The following is an 18,922-nucleotide window of genomic DNA, read 5'->3' as shown; positions in this document are numbered from 1 at the left end:
TCCCATCTCCCAAAAGTAATCAAGATTTGGAGGACTGACCAAGAAAGGTATCAGTGAACAATGGATCAAGTGCCCCCTTCCCCAGGAAGTCCTGTTGCAAATCAACCATCTGCCTTTTCCTTGGCACCTTGCTTCTGTTAGGGGCAAAGATAGAATACTGGGGACTAGCTGTAGTTATGGGAAATATTAATCATGCTCTGTTAACCATGATTGCCTTGTGTTGGTTAAAGAAGGGACATTCTGGAGGACAACCAAGATGGCGGGGTAGGTAAACACCTGAACTTGCTGCCGCGTACAACCACATTAAAATTACAACTAAAAGACAAAATGAATAGCATCCAGAACCATGGGAAGGCTGGCTAAGTGGAAATTCTACCACTAGAAGGAAAGAGAAAAGTGCATTGAGTCCGGTAGGAGGTGCAGAGGTGTGCACGAAAGGGGCTGGCAGCTTGGTACGCTGTTGTCTTTTTCAACCGGGAGGGAGATACAAGCTCACGACTGCTCTGAAGTCCAGTTCTGGGTGAGAATCTGGAGACCGAAACACATACGGAGAGAAACTGTACTGTCTTGCATTGGGCCTGAACGTGAGGGAGGCTTTCTCGCAGAGGTGCTTGCAGCGTTCATTGTTTCTGCACAGGGCTGAGGGACATAGAGACCCAAGGACCTATGCGGGGAGGGCCAACGGCAACAATTGCTGTTTGTACTGCCTGTGACTCCCTGAGACCACGCCCCACTCAATTTACAACCCCACCCAAGCTGTGGGCAGAGGCTTTTGCATACCAATGGCCTGGCCTTTCTCAGCCTAAAAACCTGTCAAACTGCAGCTGGGTCAGAGAAACCCAGAGCTTCCAAAAGGCCTAAGGCTCGTCAGCAGACTGCATTACTTCACAGCTATGCCTCTTCTGGGCACCTCTAAACCCCAAACAAAGAGGAGGAATCTGCAGACCTCTCTGTAGCTCCTGCTGGGTAGCCTCAGGCAGTGGGTGACTTTTCACCCCCTAGGACAGTGATGGCGAACCTTTTGAGCTCGGCGTGTCAGCATTTTGAAAAACCCTAACTTAACTCTGGTGCCGTGTTACATAGAAATTTTTTTGATATTTGCAACCATAGTAAAACAAAGACTTATATTTTTGATATTTATTTTATATATTTAAATGCCATTTAACAAAGAAAAATCAACCAAAAAAATGAGTTCATGTGTCACCTCTGACACGCGTGTCATAGGTTTGCCATCACTGCCCTAAGAGATCCAAGAGCCAGTCTACCCAGTGGTGAGAGTGGGACCATCCAGATTACAACTCCTCACATCCATAAGAGACACACTCAGGGGGCAGACTCAGTGATCACCAAAGCCCCACTGAAGCAAGTCCTGCCCCAGAAAGGTGTCTCCAGCACAGAAGTTCTCCCATTGTAGACACAACTGGTCCTCGCAGCCAATTGGCCTGGAGGTCAATTCCTATCAGTGGTACCAACAACAATCAAGGCTTAACAACAAGACTGTGCACACAGCCTACAAAGGGGTGCACCAAGAGTGTCCACCTCAGGTAATTAGAGAGGCTGAGTCACTGGGCCCTATAGGACACCTAGCACACAAAGCCACTCTATCAACACAGGGAAGCAGCCAAAATTCAGAGACAAAGAAATAGGTCACAAATGAAAGAAATGGAGGAAAGCAAACTACTGGACATAGAGTTCAAAACCATGGTTATAAGGCGACTCAGGAATCTCCTAGAAACCTCCCAGAAATATAGTGAGACTCTCAAGGATATGAAAAAGGACCAACTAGAAATTAAGCATACACTGACTGAAATAAAGAATAATATACAGAGATTCAACAGCAGACTAGAGGATCCCAAGAATCAAGTCAAAGATTTGAAATATGAAGAAGCAAAAAACACCCAACCGGAAAAAAAGAATCCAAAAATATGAAGATAGTGCAAGGAGCCTCTGGGACAACTTCAAGTGTACCAACATCCGAATTATAGGGGTGCCAGAAGAAGAGAGAAAGCAAGATATTGAAAACCTATTTGAAGAAATAATGACAGAAAACTTCCCCTACCTAGTGAAAGAAATAGACTTACAAGTCCAAGAAGCGCAGAGAACCCCAAACAAAAGGAATCCAAAGAGGACCACACCAAGACACATCATAATTAAAATGCCAAGGGCAAAAAACAGAGAATATTAAAAGTAGCAAGAGAAAAACAGTTAGTTACCTACAAGGGAGTACCCATACAACTGTCAGCTGATTTCTCAACAGAAACCATGCAGGCCAGAAGGGAGTGGCAAGAAGTATTCAAAGTGATGAATAGCAAGAACCTACAACCAAGATTACTGTACCCAGCAAAGCTATCATTCAGAATTGAAGGTCAGATAAAGAGCTTCACAGATAAGAACAAGCTAAAGGAGTTCATCACCGCCAAACCAGTATTATATGAAATGCTAAAGGGTATTCTTTAAGAAGAGGAGGAAGAAGAAAAAGTTAAAGATAAAAATTATGAAAAACAAAGTGACAACAAACACATATCTATCAACAAGCGAATCTAAAAATCAAGTGAATAAAAAATCTGACGAACAGAATAAACTGGTGAATAGAATAGAATCAGGGGCATAGAAGGGAGTGGACTGACAATTCTCCGGGAGAAGGGAGTGTGTGGGGTGCGGGAAGAGACTGGCCAAAAATCATACACCTATGGACGAGGACAGTGTTGGGGGGGGTGGGGGGGTAAGGGCAGAGGGGGGGTGGGAACCAGGTGGAGGGGAGCTATGTGGGGAAAAAGAGGAACAACTGCAATAGTCTGAACAATAAAGATTTATTTAAAAACAAATAAATAAGATAAAGAAGGGACATTCTGACCTGGCTGGGAGTTGTATGCCCCTAGGACCTGGGAGTCAACCTTGGAATCATTCTTATTCAGGAACTGCCTGTTATCATGGAAAGATTAACAACCTTGTTGCCCAAACAATGGAGTCCCACCCCAGCCTCCTACTTCCCTGTGTAAACTTTGTCCTACGCTATATAAGCAGCTGGCCTATGGAGGGCTGCAGAGCCGATTTTTGTGGATGACCTGCTGCTCTCCCATACTGCTGGCAGTATTGGAATAAACAGTCACATATGATTCAACCCTGTCTTTGCTTAATTGGCTCAAGTAGTGACAGGCAGCATGGACCCATTGATTGTCCAGTTACACTTCTAGTCTCTACCTCCCTACTCACTGGCTACCAGCTAACCTGACCCACTTAGCCCAAAAATGACAGCTAGGATTAAGGAAACTTTGGTCCCACTACTAAATAAAATCATTTTGGTAGACAATGCTTTAATTTAGGGTGGCATATTTGGCCTCATTGCAGGGGGGTCTGAAATATATATGGAAAGTCCCATACTCCAGAGAGAATGATGCCCTTTCAAATAAATTAAGCCTGGCCGGTGTGGCTCAGTGGTTGAGCAGGTCACGGTTTGATCCCCGGTCAGGGAAAAGGCCCAGATTGTGGGCTCTATACCCAGTATGGGGTGTGCAGGAGGCAGCTGATCAATAATTCTCTCTCATCATTGATGTTTCTATTTCTCTCTCCTCCCTCTCTGAAATCAATAAAAATATATTAAAAATAACAACAAAAACCAAACATAAATGAATTAAACCTACTTTATTCCCACCCTTTTTGGGAGGAGGGCTCTGGGGGAATTCTGTGACCCATGAATTCCTTCCCATCACTCCTAAATTGGGCCTAGAGCTGAGACATTTTCCAAACCTCCAGCTCAGAATTCATCCTGGGAGAGCTAGTAAGTAACCCAGTTATGACTCAGCACCAGATTCTTCCCTTCCTCTCCCCACAGGCTAGAATGAAAGGCAAAATCAAGCAGGAGGCTCCTCCCCTGTGGATGTCTATATCCTCACCACAAACTGAGTCATGGCCACACCCTACATGGATGGAAAATCACCATGAGAGGGAAAGAGAAAGTTAAGCTCCCAGGGTTTTTGAGTTCTCAGTCCAGAAATCACAGCCATCTACTCTCCACCTGGAACTGATTGAGGAAAATAGTTCTTTTCCTGGCCCTGGGCCCTATCCCTAAGTAAGCATATCCAGGTCTCAATGAAGTAGGGTTGCTTGACCCCAGGACTATATGAAAGGTAGGAGGCCACTGTCAACATCTGTGTGCAGTATTAGTAATAGCCTTGTCCTCTGTGAAGGACAATGTCTTGCTCAAACCTGGGTTTCACACCCCGCTCCTCCAAGGTAGCCAGGCGTGGGTGGGGGAAAGGGGCAATATTCCCCCAATTCCTCCTCCAGGCTGTGGGAGGATTCCACTCTAGAAACTCATGGCCCAATCTAGCAAGTTCCCCTGCAATAAAGGCATTCTTGCTATAGGGTTTTAATCAGATTTATTTTATACCACACACGTTTTAAATTTTTTAAGCTATGATTATGTATGGCTTTCAAACACTAAAATGGGGTTCAGTAAGTCTTCACTTAATGTTATCAGTAGCTTTCTGTGACTTTAAGGCAGTGATGGTGAACCTATGACACGCGAACTCATTTTTTTGGTTGATTTTTCTTTGTTAAATGGCATTTAAATATATAAAATAAATATCAAAAATATAAATCTTTGTTTTATTATGGTTGCAAATATCAAAAAATTTCTATATGTGACACAGCACCAGAATTAAGTTAGGGTTTTTCAAAATGCTGACACGCCGAGCTCAAAAGGTTCGCCATCACTGCTTTAAGGTCTGTATGCAAGTAGACCAATTTTATCACAGGGTAATTGGTGAGAAAAACAGTTAAGTTCCTATGGTATCTCATCAACAACATAAAGACATGTTATTTGAGGACTTGCTTAATTTCATTACAATTTTTTGGCCAAAAAAAAAAGATCATCATGCATATTTTTTTTTTTTTTTAAAAAGACACCCATGAGACTAGCTTAGGAATTTGCATTTCTCAGGTAACATACCCTATCTGTTCATTACTTCTCATTCCATCATTTACTAGTATTTGCTCTGTCAAAGAAAAAGAAGAAATGCTTATAGCCCAGCCGGTGTGACTCAGTATTTGAGCATCAAACTATGAACCAGAAGGTCACAGTTCGATTCCTGGTCAGGGCATATGCCTGAGGTTGCGGGCTCGAGCCCCAGATCCCCAGTCCAGGGGGTGTGTGGGGGCAGCCAATTGATGATTTTCTCTCATCATTGTTGTTTTTCTCTCCCCCTTTTCCTTCCTCTCTGAAATCAATAAAAAATATTTTTTTCAAAAAGAAATGCTTACAACAGAAAAATCTATTGACAGTTTTTGAAAATAGAGTAAAAATGATGTTATACTATTTGAGTAGTCAAGCACCGAGGTACAATTGCTGGAACACCAGTGGGAGCAGTTTGAGAACCACAGGGGAAGTAAAAGAATGGTTAACAGCTTAGATTCTGGAGTTGGGCAGATCTGATTAAAGACCCTGCATTGCCACTAACCAGCTATGAGACTTTGGACACATTAAGATCTCTAGAGAAAACCTACCTTTCACCTTTTGTTGTCAGGATTAAATGAAAACATTTGTAAAATCTGAAAGGCTATCTTGTATAGAACCAGAAGAGCAGTTTTGGAGTCAGGTTGCTTGTCCGTCACTAGCTGTGCAACATGGGCAAATCACTATCTTCTGTGCCTCTATTTTCTCATCTACAAAGTGGGGATAATGGCACCTACTTTCTAGGCTTCTTCAGAGAATTATATTAGTCAATACATGTAAAGAGCTTATAATGCCAAGCATATAGTAAGTAAGTAAGTGTTAGCAAATTAGTAAAGTGTTTAGGATAATGCCTAGCACCTACCTAGTAAAAACTAAAATGTTAGCTGTCTCTGATAACTGTACAGATAAGCTGCAAGGGTCATCCCAGGAGGCAGGAATGTCAATTAGGTGGGCTCCCTGATGGGGTCATTTACTTAGTGAAGACAGTTTCTGCTGGACCTGAAACCAGAATGGGGAGAGAGCCTTAGAAGACTTGTAGAGTCAGAATGTAGTAGTCTTGATCAAGAACGGGTAAAGAAACAGGGAGGGAGAGGGGGGGTTGGACCTTAAGAATGGTACTTCCAAGCTTCATTCTATATGAAAATGGGCACTGTTTTTTGTGTACGGTGTCCAGAAATTTGTTAATGTGGCTACATTGAGACACAGGTTATGCTTCCATCACAGTAATCTTATTACAGTGGTGACAATGAGACCTGTAACATTTTTTGCTAAAAAAAAAAAAAAAAAAGAAAAAGAATGGTACTTCCAAGTGAAGGCAAGTCAGTAACTACAAAGCAGGTAAAGAACCCAGGCAAAGAAGGGTATCTCCAAAGTAGGGTGAAGGTAATGAAAGAAAATAGCTGATCTAGCACTGGCTTTGTAAATCAAGAAGTTATAACAATAACAACACAAAAAGCCTATACAGGTAGACCTCATTTTAAAAAATAATTATTAATTGAATTTACTGGGAGGCAGACCTCGTTTTATTGCACTTCACAGAGGTTACCTTTTTTTTCTTTTTAAACAAATTGAAGGCACTATCCTCTGTCAGCAGAGATTATGCCTTGCTTTACTGCAACAGTTGCTTTGCTGTGGTGGCTGGAATGAACCCACAGTACCTCCAAGGCGTGCTTGTACTAGAAAATGCTTCTTTAAATGCTTTTTTAATAAAAATTTTCTGTGCTTATATTCCTGTTTTTATTCATTAATATTTCAAACTATTTATCAATGTCCAACCTATCTCTTACAAGTAAGTGTTGTAGGTACATGGGGCACAAAGGCTATAGAAGTTATCAGTGGGAATTTCAACAGGGATATGGATTTCACTGAAGAATTAGATCTAGAAATAGCAGTTTTCCCTCACCTTGCTGGCTGGCCTTGGAGAATCTGAATTTTATTTCATTATGGGAGGTTACATTTCCTTAGGATCTTTTTATAGATTTCAAGTTAGAGACAAACCCAACTTTCAGCTCTCCTCTACTTCCCTATCCCAAACAAGTACCTGGGAGGAGGAAGAGTCTAAGGGCCCAGCCCGAGATACAGAGCAGGGAAAATGGACAGGTTTTGTGCAGAAAGCAGAGGTCTAATGTGACCTAATTTCCAGAGGTGGGAAGTCTGAGCTGCTTTGGCCTCAATGGTCCTTTTAAAACGTGAGGAACAGTTGATCAGTGTTGTTGTATTCAATTATCTGTCTCAGTTTGTGTAATCTGCATAACTGTTCATTTCCCTTCTTTATCTAATTGATTAAAATGTTGACAGATCTGTAGAACTCTACACTAGATGAACTCAGCTTTGACTCCACCTAACGTAAATAATCCCAACCCTCATGATATTCCACTCCCCCCTCCACACACCCCCTTTACCTTCTTTACTTGGGGCAGGTGCTGGGCCAAGGCCAGTCAGACCACAGTGATCATATCCAGTCCACAGCACCTTCCATTTTATTGTTTTATTTACAAACAGGGTGAAGTCAACTGGGAAAATCAGGGACAGGGGTCAGTCTGGGCCATCCCAATGTGGAGTGGTTCCTGGGTCAATCTCCACTACGAAGGCCGCCTCTTCTATCCTTTTCCTGCCCTTGGTAATGATCCCTTGATTCCTCAGGGCAGCCTCCCCAGCTGCTCCGGAGCCCTTTAATAAGGGCAGATGGATCCTGGGGTAACGGGGTGGTACGAGGGCTGGGCCCCCTCAGTTTGTGTAAACCTGAGTTCCGATCACACGCATGATTTCCTTCTGTATCTTGGGGTCCTGAGTATTAATGTTGGCATCGCCCACCTGACCATCCTCATATCTGCCAAAGATAGGGCAAGTGTGAGCATAAGAGAGAGAACAATACTAGAAATAATGTCAACCAGTGGAACTGTATTTGGAGGTGGACCATCCTATAAATAAAAACCCTTTCTTGGTTCTCCTTAGGGTGGAAGAGATTCAACTTACCTGGTTTCCTCTAAACAGACGGTGATATATAGGCATCCCCAACCTCCAAGGGGAAAGTCCCAGTGCCAGCTGCACTCAGGTAGCCAGGGGCAAGTCTAAGATAACAGCAGTCACACCCCAGGACACCCCCACCCTCCCTCCTCAGAGTAATCCCCAAGGTACCCTCCTAGACTTACACAAAGAAGAACCGTGTGCAGACATGGTCGGACACAGGGCACACCCAGATGTTCCCATGCTTCTGGAGGTCTTTAGATGTAATGACTGAGAAGAGGGGGCCAGAAGTTATATATATATAATGCTTAGGTCAGAGTCCAGGCAGGGGAGGGAAGACATGACCCTTGGCTGGATCATGCGCCATTAGTTGCACTAAAAAGAAAGGTTAGGCCCAGCAGTGTGGCTCAGTGGTTGAGTGTTGATCTGTGAACCAGGAGGTCATGATTTGATTCCCAGTCAGGTCATATGCCCAGGTTGTGGCCTCAATCCCAGTGTGGGGCATGCAGGAGGCAGCCAATCAATGATTCTCTCTCATCATTGATATTTATATCTCTCTCCCTCTCCCTTCCTCTCTGAAACCAATAAACATACACACACACACACACATATATGAAAGTTTGGGGACCTAGAAAACAGGGACTAGTTGAGCTACTTACCTTCACAAAGTGCTATACAGTTTAGATTCCGACTTTGCAGGAACCTTGACTGAATGGATCGGGTCTGGAAGAGAAAGAGAGCAGGGCCAGGTAGACTGTTACAATTTTCTCTATAGAGGCTGTTCGCTGATGATGGGTGGGATCAGGGATATCCTAGGCTTCCAGCCACCCTCTCCCACCCCGCTCCAAAGCCAGTCTGGATGAGTTCACAGCTTCCATCTTTACAATTACATGTCACTGCATTTTTTCATAAATTCAGTCTCTGTTTTCATAGTTATGACTAAAGCCACTTATGACTGGAAGCATGTTCATCTTAGAATGTGCCTGATTCCTTCAAATGATCTTCAAACTACCCTCCATCCCCACCATTGTTTCCCCATCCATCTCAGTAACCGAAACATATCCCAGGAGAAGGGTACTGACTCCGTGGAGTAGGGCCAAGTATTAATACCTGGGGGATAGTATTCATCCTGTTATATCTCTGGACCAGCTCATCCTTGGAGGGCATCCTGTGCTGTCCTTTTCCCATTCCTGTCATAGAAGAACAAACCCAGTTTATTCACCCATTCCTTAATCAAACATTTACTCAAGTGCCTACTGTCAGGTACTGAACTAGACACTTGGCAATACAGGAGTGAATAAAACAAACAAGGCATCTTTCCTCACAAAATTTTAGTCTGGTGGAGAGTACAGGCAAAGAACAAGTAATTACAAAACAATATGCCAAGTGTTGTAATGGGGACAATAGAGAGCACTGTGTAAGTCAGAGGCAGAGAAGGAACCTAGCCTAGAGGTCTGAAGAAGACTTCCTGGTGATAGCTAGGGTGAGAACTCTAGGATGAGAAATTTATATGAAGAGGGAGCAATGTTATGGGCAGAGGTAACAGGATATAGAAGGTCTGGAGGGAAAAATCAGTATGCCTTAGTTTGTACGAAGCATAGTCAATGGCAGAGGAGTGGTGAGAGATGATGGCTAAGACATGAGCTAGGATCAGTTCAATCAGTCCTTGTAGGCCATGTTAAGGCAACTAGAGTTCATCCTGAGAACATCAGGGAATCACTGAAGGGTTCTATGATAGGGGAGTAACACATGAAATGAGAGGAATGAGGTGCCCAAGACAGTGGTGACATCAGCACTTCGGATCAAATGTCAGGCTGAGTGAAATGAGTAGAAAGGAAGCAAGCAGAGCACGTCAGATCTGCTCTAGTCTCAAAGTTACATAAAATACTGTGACAGAGTGTTTCAAGAGAAAGGGGAGAAAGCACAACAGTAAGGGATAACTAATTTTCCAGATAACTACAATGGCAAAAACCTCGAAGAATTCTGCTTCCTTCAGAAAGTCTCCCCACACTTTAGGAAGTGCTGCCAATTCCCTGGTTTCCACCCTCTCTAAATCCATAAATCCTTCACCATCCTTACCCACCAGTGAATAGTCCTGTTTATAACCATTTATAGACTCATTTTGGATTTTTCTTAGATACAAAACAGTGCTTGTGTGCTCCTGCTCCTAACTCTTTTCGCCTGTGATTAGGACTTCAATCTCTATGCTCAGCTTTAGCACAGGCAGCCTTATCACAGACTCTCGTGTGTGCGTGCGTGTGTGTGAGACTGAGAGGAAGATGGGGAATGATGCTATCGTTACAGGCCATAAGCAGGGCCCTTATCAACCACTGCACCCTGTAACTTTCTATTATTACTAACTCCACTCTGCTTCAATTTTTGGTCTTGTGATGGCCACGGTGTTGCTGTGGGAATGATAACCACTGGACTAACATTCTTTACTGATCAGGCTGTAAATTCATCATGCACTCATACTAAAGTCCTATGACAGAATTGTGGCCTGAATAAAATTCAGGGCCAGGAGAGCTTCAAGATTTCAACTGCTAATTTCTTCCTCCTATAGCACTACACTCACCACCCATTTCCACCTTCTCCATTAGCCTGAACTAGGTTTAGCTCTGCATCTAAACATGACTTCTTAGCCTGGTTATTTCAGTGCAAGATTCTGAGTGAAATTCTCATTTAGGTTATACCCCAGAATACAGGAAAGAACAATCTGACTTCTATGGCTGTTTTAGAGATGGTCCTTACAATATAAATCCTATCCCATCCCGACCCTGTTGCACACTGTCCTGTCCATACTGCCCCAGTGATCTTCAGTTTGTCAAGACCAGACCCTAAGAACATGATGGCTAGAATAATCCCTGGATGTTTTGTGTCTGGAGTATATACTTATTCCAAGTCTCTAAACAGGACTGAATAGATGGAGTTTACCATCTCCTTTCTCACTGGTCTTCATTTTAATGTGCATACTATAGCCAAGTCATTGGAGGCTCTGATAGTCAAAGGGATGCTCTCTATACTGCTCCCAGAAGGCACCCAATGCTGCTGGCTAAGAATCCTACCCTGAGAAAGAACAAAGCAGAGCAGAATAGGGTGGAAGGAAACACGCAGTAAGATAAAGTTGACCAAATTCTAGAGTAACTACAGTTATTTGGACACTTGCATACATTCCACCCACTGTTATATAGGCTCAAATATCTATGGGGCCCTCACAGAGTCAGTCATTCAAGCAAAGCCTACCCCATCAGTCTAATATAATCGTTAGAGTACTGTCCCAAAAGTTAGGAGATCTGGATTTCTGTCTTATCTCTGCTACTCATCTGTGTGACTCCAAAGTCACTTAATATCTTCAAGTTTCAGCTCTCATCTAAATAATAACGGGGATTGGACAAAATGACCTACAGCTCTAATACCAAAATCCTATGGTATTTTGTATCTATAGTTAATTGACCTTTTTGAGAAGGATGGTATCATATGATGTTTTTAAGTAATAGGTAAAGTAATGAAGAAAGAGAAGAAGTCGGTAAAGACACCTGGCTCCATCTGATAACTAATGGCTTTCAGGCACTTAATGGTAAGCAAAGGCCAGTGACAGAGGGAGAGAATAGGGAGAAAATAGATAGGAAGAAAGAATCTTGTGGGCACTGAGAACCAGGAGAATTTCACTATTTGGAAAATAATAAGAGATTAATTAGAGGCAAGCTCAGGTTGTGATAAAGATAAAAATTGAGGAACCTAGACAAAAAAGCAAAAAAGACTACCCCAACCCCACCCTACTTTAGACACCAGGCACACAGAATGAGATCCATGTATACATTTAACAAATATTTATTGGGCACTTACCCTGTGTGGATTAATACTAATATTTGGTTCATGACATACTATCATATATTTAATTAGAGGCCTGGGAAAAGGGGGGTTCCTCAGCTGGGCCTGCGCCTTCTCGCAGTCTGGGACTCCTTGGGAGATGTCCGCCTGCCAGGGAGCGGCCTAAGCTGGCAGTTGGACATCCCCCGAGGGGTCCTTAGCACTGCCGCAGAGGCAGGAGAGGCTCCCACCACTGCCGCTGTACTCACCAGCTGTGAGCCCAGCTCCTGGCTGAGCAGCACTCCCCCTGTGGGAGCACACTGACCACCAGGGGGCAGCTCCTGCATTGAGCATCTGCCCCCTGGTGGTCAGTGTGTGTCATAGCGACTGGTCGTTCCACTGTTCGGTTGATTTGCATATTAGCTTTTTATTATATAGGACTAGGGGCCCGGTGCACGAAATTCGTGCACTGGGTGTGTGTAGGGGGGGAGTGTCCCTCAGCCCAGCCTGCCCCCTCTCACATACTGGGAGCCCTCAGGCGTTGACCCCCATCACCCTCCAATCTCAGGATCGGCCCCTTGCCCAGGCCTGACGCCTCTGGCCTAGGCATCCGGCCCGGGCAGCGGGGACCCGCAGCTGCAGCGGCCCCACGATCGTGGGCTTCGCTTTAGGCCCAGGCAAGGGACCCCTAGCTCCTGGGACTGCCAGCTTCGACCGTGCCCAGCTGTCATCGCTGGCTCCACCCCTACTTCCTGCTATCACTGGCCAGGGCGGAAAAGGCACCTGATTCTCTGATCATGGCTGGGGGGCAGGGCAAAGGCGGCCCTAGGGCCGCCTTTGCCCTGCCCCCCAGCTCTTAGCTCCCCCCTGGGTTTCCAATCACTGTCAGTGGCAGGGGGCTTCTTCCTGCTTTCCCTTTCGCCTCCCTGCATTGTGCCTACATATGCAAATTAACCACCATCTTGTTGGCAGTTAACTGCCAATCTTAGTTGGCAGTTAATTTGCATATAGCCCTGATTAGCCAATGAAAAGGGTAGCTCGTATGCCAATTACCATTTTTCTCTTTTATTAGTGTTGATAGGACAATAAATATCTTCAGATCCAACCTAAGAACTAAACCCAAGACCTAAAACATTACCGATGACTTACATCTATGTGCTGCTATTCTAACCCAACTACTTGCATCCCCTTTGGGAAGTAACCACCATCCTGAAATTTCTTTAGTTTTATCACACACAGAAACATACACACACGCCTAATGTTTAATTTTATTTGCTTTTGAACAACATTAAAAAAAGGTAGTATAGACTAGTCTTTTGAGCTTGCCTTTCCCCCTCAACTTATTACTAAGATTTTTCCATGATGTTGAATGCCACTGTTCATTCATTTTCATTGCTGAATAATCAATTGTAAGAATGTATTAAAATATATCCTGATTTGGGTTGTTTCCAAGATTTGCTGTTGCAAACAGTATTGCTTTGAACATTTTTTTAAAAAATATATTTTATTGATTTTTTACAGAGAGGAAGGGAGAGGGATAGAGAGTTAGAAACATCGATGAGAGCCGAAACCGGTTTGGCTCAGTGGATAGAGCGTCGGCCTGCGGACTGAAAGGTCCCAGGTTCGATTCCGGTCAAGGGCATGTACCTGGGTTGCGGGCACATCCCCAGTAGGGGGTGTGCAGGAGGCGGCTGATTGATGTTTCTCTCTCATCGATGTTTCTAACTCTCTATCTCTCTCCCTTCCTCTCTGTAAAAAATCAATAAAATATATATTTAAAAAAAAAAAAAAAAAAGAAACATCGATGAGAGAGAAACATCAATCAGCTGCCTCCTGCACACCCGCCACTGGGGATGTGCCCACAACCAAGGTACATGCCCTTGACCGGAATCGAACCAGGGACCCTTTAGTCTGCAGGCCGATGCTCTATCCACTGAGCCAAACCAGTTAGGGCTGCTTTGAACATTTTTGTACACATCTTTGGGTGCACATATACAGGAATGAAAATGCTGGGTCAATGGGATAAAATTTCTCAGCTTTATATTATCACCAAATTTAACACCAAAGAGTCATACTAATTTATATCCCCATAAGCAATAAAAGAAATCTTGATGATCTATAACTCTGGTACAATCAGAGGTATTATCAGATTTCTTAATTTTTGCTAATCCATTTGGGTGCTAAAATGGTAAGTCATTTTGGTCTTGATTTTACTTACTTGATTAATAGTGGCTGAACAGCTTTTCACATTTTTTGGTCATTTCTTCAGTGACATACCTGTTCATGTCATCTGCTTATTTTTTCAATCATTTTCATTTTCAATTACAGTTGACATTCATCTTTAGTTTCAGGTGTTCACCCCAGTGACCAGACATTACATAACTTAATAAGTGATCATCACAATAAATCCTACACCCATCCAGCACCACACCTAGTTATTAGAATATTACTGACTATACTAGAGGCCCGGTGCATGAAAATTTGTGCACTGGGGGGGAGGGGGGGAGGTCCATCAGCCTGGCCTGCCCCCTCTCACAGTCCAGGAGCCCTCAGGGGATGTCCTACTGATGGTGGGAGGCAACCGGACCAATCAGGGGAAGGTGCCGCCCCCATCACCCTGCCACGGCTGCCAGCCCTCCTCGGCCCTTGCAGCCACCTGCCCTCCTTGGCCCTCGCAGCCACTGTGGCTTTGTCTGGAAGGACGTTGGGTCTATCTGGTCTAATTAGCATATTACCCTTTTATTAGCATAGATTCCCTAAGCTGTACTTTACATCCTCACCTTTTTTGCCCATCTCCCAAACCCTCCTCCCATCTGGCAATCAACAGAAAGTTCTCTGTACCTATGAGTCTGTTCTATTCTGCTTGTTCATTTTGTCTGTAGTTTCAATTGTTGATAGATATGTATTTATCACCATTTTATTGTTCATATTTTTATCTTTTTTCTTCTTCTTAAAGAAGACCCTTTAACATTTCATGTAATACTGGTTTGGTGGTGATGAACACCTTTAGTTTTTCTTGGCTGGTAGCTCTTTATATGTTCATCAATTCTAAATGATAGCTTTACAGGATAAAGTAATGTTGGTTGTAGGTCCTTGCTTTTCATCACTTTGAATATTTCTTGCCACTCCCTTTTAGCGTGCAAAGTTTCTTTTTTAAAAATGTTTTCTTTTAAAAAATATACCTTTATTGATTTGAGAGAGGGAAAGGGCCGAGACCGGTTTGGCTCAGTGGATGGAGCGTCGGCCTGCGGACTGAGGGGTCCCGGGTTCGGCTCCGGTCGGGGGCATGTGCCTGGGTTGCAGGCATATCCCCGGTGGGAGATGTGCAGGAGGCAGCTGATCGATGTTTCTCTCTCATCGATGTTTCTGGCTCTCTATCTCTCTCCCTTCCTCTCTGTGAAAAATCAATAAAATATATTAAAAAAAAAAAAAAAGAGAGAGGGAAAGGGAAAAAGAGAAACCAATGAAAGAAACATCAATTGGCTTCCTCCTGCATGCCTCCTACTGGGGATTGAGCCTGTAATCTGGGCATGTGCTCTGATCAGGAATTGAACCATAGGTCAATGCTCAACCACTAAGCCATGCCGGCTGGGCTGCAAAGTTCCTTTTGAGAAACCAGCTGACAGTCAGTCTTATGGGAGCTCCCTTGTAGGTAACCAACTGCTTTTCTCTTACTGCTTTTAAGATTGTTTGTCTTTAACCTTTTACATTTTAATTATGATGTGTCTTGGTGTGGATCTCTTTGGATTCATTTTGTTTGGAACTCTGCAATCCCTGGACTTCTATGTCTGTTTCCTTCACCAATTTAGGTAAGTTTTCTGTAATTATTTTTCCAAATAGGTTTTCAATTTCTTGCTCTTTCTCTTCTCCTTCCAGCACCCCCATGATGCGAATGTTGGTATGCTTGGATTTGTCCCAGAGGCTCCTTACACTACCCTCATTTTGGGGGGATTCTTTTTTTTTGTTGTTCTGATTTTTTTTTTCTTCCTTATATTCCAAGTCAATTTGATTCTTGGCTTCACCTACTCTACTGGTGATTCCCTGTAAATTATTCTTTATTTCAATTAGTTGTGTTTTTTATTTTTAATGCTGTTGAGGTTCTCACTAAGTTTCCTGAGCGTCCTTATAACCAGTGTTTTGAACTCTGAATCTAGTTGATTGCTTGTCTCCATTTTGTTTATTTTTTTCTGGAGTTTTGTTCCATTCTTTCATGTGGGATGTTTGTCTCCTCATTTTGGTCACCTCCTTGTTTCTGTGTATTAGGTAGTGCTGCTATGTCTCCTAGGCATAGTAGCATGGCCTAATGTAGTTGGTGACCTGTGGGGTCCAGCAGCACAGACTTTCTGATCACCCAAGTTTGGCACTACAGGTGTACCCCCCATGTGGGCTGTACACCCTTCTGTTGTAATTGAGTCTTGATTGCTGTTGGCACATCAATTAAAAGGATTTACTCAGACTGATCAGCTGACCACCAACTTCCGATCACCTTGGTAGATCAGCTGTGCTGGGGCCCACCACACAGTGCAAGACTTGCTTCAGCAGGGCTCTGGTACCCACTGATTCCACCACTTCAGTGTATCACTTGTGGAGGTGGCTGGGTGGTGGTGCTTCAATGTTGCCTGAAGCTATCACTGGGTGCACTGGCTTTGGGATCTCCTAGGAGTTGCAGGCCAGTGTCAGTCTGTGGGGAGCTGATACAGAGTTAAGCCTTGGACTGACAAACAAGTCCCAGCTTAGAGGGCACAGTCCTCTTACCATAATTAGGCTTGACCTTATAACACTCCCTAGATATTATCTGGGAAGCTAATGGGCTGAGGGAAGTGCAGGAAGTGCAACTATGGTCAAAACGAGTGAAATTCACAAGAACAGTGTAACTATGGTAACCACTACCTTGTTTACCTCTGATTATAAAATGGTTGGTGTGGCCTGAGCACCGGTGGAAGTCCTTCCTTTTGAGTTGGACTTACCCACCTGGCCCCCCAATATTCCCAATTTATCTCTTGTCTTTTCTCTTTCATTTGTGTGCGGCTCCTCTTCCAGATCCTGAACCCTGAACCACGTGGGACGTGGAGGTAAACATTTACAACATCTGGCGCCTGAACAGGGACTTGTTAGTCCGAGGCTTAACCCTGTATCGGCTCCCCACATCAGCCATTGCCTGTGTTCTGCCGAGGGCCACCAGGCATAAGCTACAAAGTGACCTGCAGATGGCTGTCTCTTGTGCTGGGCTTAGAGGTGCCCAGGCAAGGCTACTGGGCCTGGGGCCACTTAAGGAGAAGGGCTTGCTGATGCCAGAAGCTGATTATTTGAAAGATTTTAGGAAAATCTGAAGCACCAATCAAGACAGGCTATTCCTATAGTACAGCCACTGGAAACAGCTTGGGTGGGCCAAAAAGTTGGGTGGTAAGGGCCTCAGGGAATCACCAGGGTGAGCAAACAGTGTAAGCTAGGTTGATGGAATTTCAGATATGGCACCTCTCTGATAGCTCTGTGGGGGAAAGGCTCATCAAAGGAAGAATGGCTTCTGCCAGCACTTCTGTCTGGGAGAGAGCTGTCCCTCCAGCTCTCACCTAGATGCCAAACAATGCAGTTTCTCCTCATATGTCTCTGGTGCCTTTCAAGCTGCTCCCCCATGGTGGAGCTCAGAAAGAGTGAGTGCTAGGAAGTCCATGTGCAGGCCCTTTAAGAGAAACTCCCTGGCACTCCAGCAGTGTAAGCCTTCCTCAGCCTCAAGCCATATTCATTTTTACAGCTAGAAGTTACTGGGACTTCTCTTGCTGGCACTGAAACCCTCAGTGGGGAGGTCTGGTGTGGGACTGGGGCCCCCCACTCCTCAGGGGAGGCCTACAGCGCCGAGATCTCTCCTGATTTTTATGCGCCACACATGTGTGGGACCAGCACTTCCAGGTCTCTGCCCTACCAGTCTTAATGTGGCTTCTCCAATTTCATAGTTGTAAGACTTCCATTCAGCTCGATTACAGGTGGTTCTGAATGATGGTTGCTCTGTACTTTAGTTGCAATTTTGATATGGTTGTGGAGAAGGTGAGTACATTTACCTACATGGCCATCTTGACCAGTAATCTTTTTCTCATTTGCCAATTTTTATACTGGGTTGTCTTTTTCTTATTTATCTGTAAGAATTTTTTAAAAATCCTCACCCAAGGATATGTTTTTGATTTTTAGAGAGGGAGGGAGAGGAGAGATTAAGGGAGGATGTGAGGGATAGGGAGAGAGGGGGAAAAAGAGAAACATTGATTGGTTGCTTCCTGTACTTGCCTTGACCTTGGATTGAACCCACAACTTTTTGGTGCACAGGTCGATGGTCTAAAACTGAGCTACCCAGCCAGGGCAATTTCTAAGGATTTTAAAAATATATCTTTATTACTAATCTTTTGTGGTTATGTGTATTATAAATGTCTTCTCCTGGTTTGTAGCTTGTCTTTTCTCTTTTTTTAAAAAAATATATTTTTATTGATTTCAGAAAGGAAGGGAGAGGGAGGGAGAGATAGAAACATCAATGATGAGAGCGAATCATTGATTGGCTACCTCCTGCATGCCCCCTACTGGGATCAAACCCGCAACCTGGGCATGTGCCCTTGACCAGAAATGAACCCAGGACCCTTCGGTCCACAGGCCAATGCTTTGTCCACTGAGCCAAACTGGCTAGGGCATCTTTTCACTTTCCTAAGATGTCTTCTGATAAACAGAAGTTATTAGTGTTGATAAAATCAAATTTACCAATCTTTTATGACTTATGAATTCATGTTTTCATTCTCTGGATGATTCTGTGTAAAACTGTGAAATAATTTGTTCCTTGAAAGTTTAGCCTGACTTGAAAACTATCTGAGCTAGGTAGGATTTTTGGGTTTTGTGTGCATATGTGTGCATGTGTAGGAGGGCAGTGTGGAGTGTGGTGTAAAATTTTAAACTACCATTCAATGTCTTTTATAGTTTTAGGACTATTTAGGCTTTCTATTTCTTCCTGAATCATTTTTTTAGTTATATTTTTCTAAGAATTTATCCATTTTGTCAAAGTTTTCAAAGTACTGACATAAAGTTGACAAAATTGTCCCATTAGCTTCTTAAATTTTGCTACATCTGTAGTTATGTTCCCTTTTCCATATATCTGTGCTCTTTTTCTTCAATCTAACCAACTGTATCTGTTTTTTTGGTTTGTTTTTTAGTTCTTAA

General features: G+C 43.6%; 1 protein-coding gene and 1 non-coding gene across 15 annotated transcripts in view; one reads left to right on the top strand and one right to left on the bottom strand.

Annotated features, from left to right (window-relative positions):
- Positions 1 to 6,078: 6,078 nt before the first annotated feature.
- LOC132224840 (small nucleolar RNA SNORA1) lies at positions 6,079 to 6,218 on the top strand. The gene has a single exon (XR_009450740.1). It is a non-coding gene; the product is annotated as a small nucleolar RNA SNORA1 (small nucleolar RNA).
- A 1,209-nt stretch (positions 6,219 to 7,427) lies between these two features.
- The window catches only part of PARP6 (poly(ADP-ribose) polymerase family member 6), a 42,393-nt gene continuing 30,898 nt past the window's right edge, over positions 7,428 to 18,922 (bottom strand). For 9 of the 14 annotated variants that reach the window (XM_059658035.1, XM_059658063.1, XM_059658105.1 and 6 more), the window contains 4 exons: positions 9,032 to 9,111; positions 8,581 to 8,644; positions 8,107 to 8,191; positions 7,428 to 7,784 (listed from right to left, as the gene is read on the bottom strand). In XM_059658035.1, coding sequence (XP_059514018.1) covers positions 7,682 to 7,784; positions 8,107 to 8,191; positions 8,581 to 8,644; positions 9,032 to 9,111 — 332 coding nt within the window. In that variant the 3' untranslated portion in view covers positions 7,428 to 7,681. Of the gene's footprint in view, positions 7,785 to 8,106; positions 8,192 to 8,580; positions 8,645 to 9,031; positions 9,112 to 10,701; positions 10,988 to 18,922 lie in introns of those variants that run through there. The other 5 variants (XM_059658094.1, XM_059658114.1, XR_009447735.1 and 2 more) reach the window with 5 other exon arrangements.

Source organism: Myotis daubentonii, chromosome 1, assembly GCF_963259705.1.
Source record: "Myotis daubentonii chromosome 1, mMyoDau2.1, whole genome shotgun sequence".
Classification (NCBI taxonomy): Eukaryota; Metazoa; Chordata; class Mammalia; order Chiroptera; family Vespertilionidae; genus Myotis; species Myotis daubentonii.
This window is presented reverse-complemented; position numbering and strand designations above follow the sequence as displayed.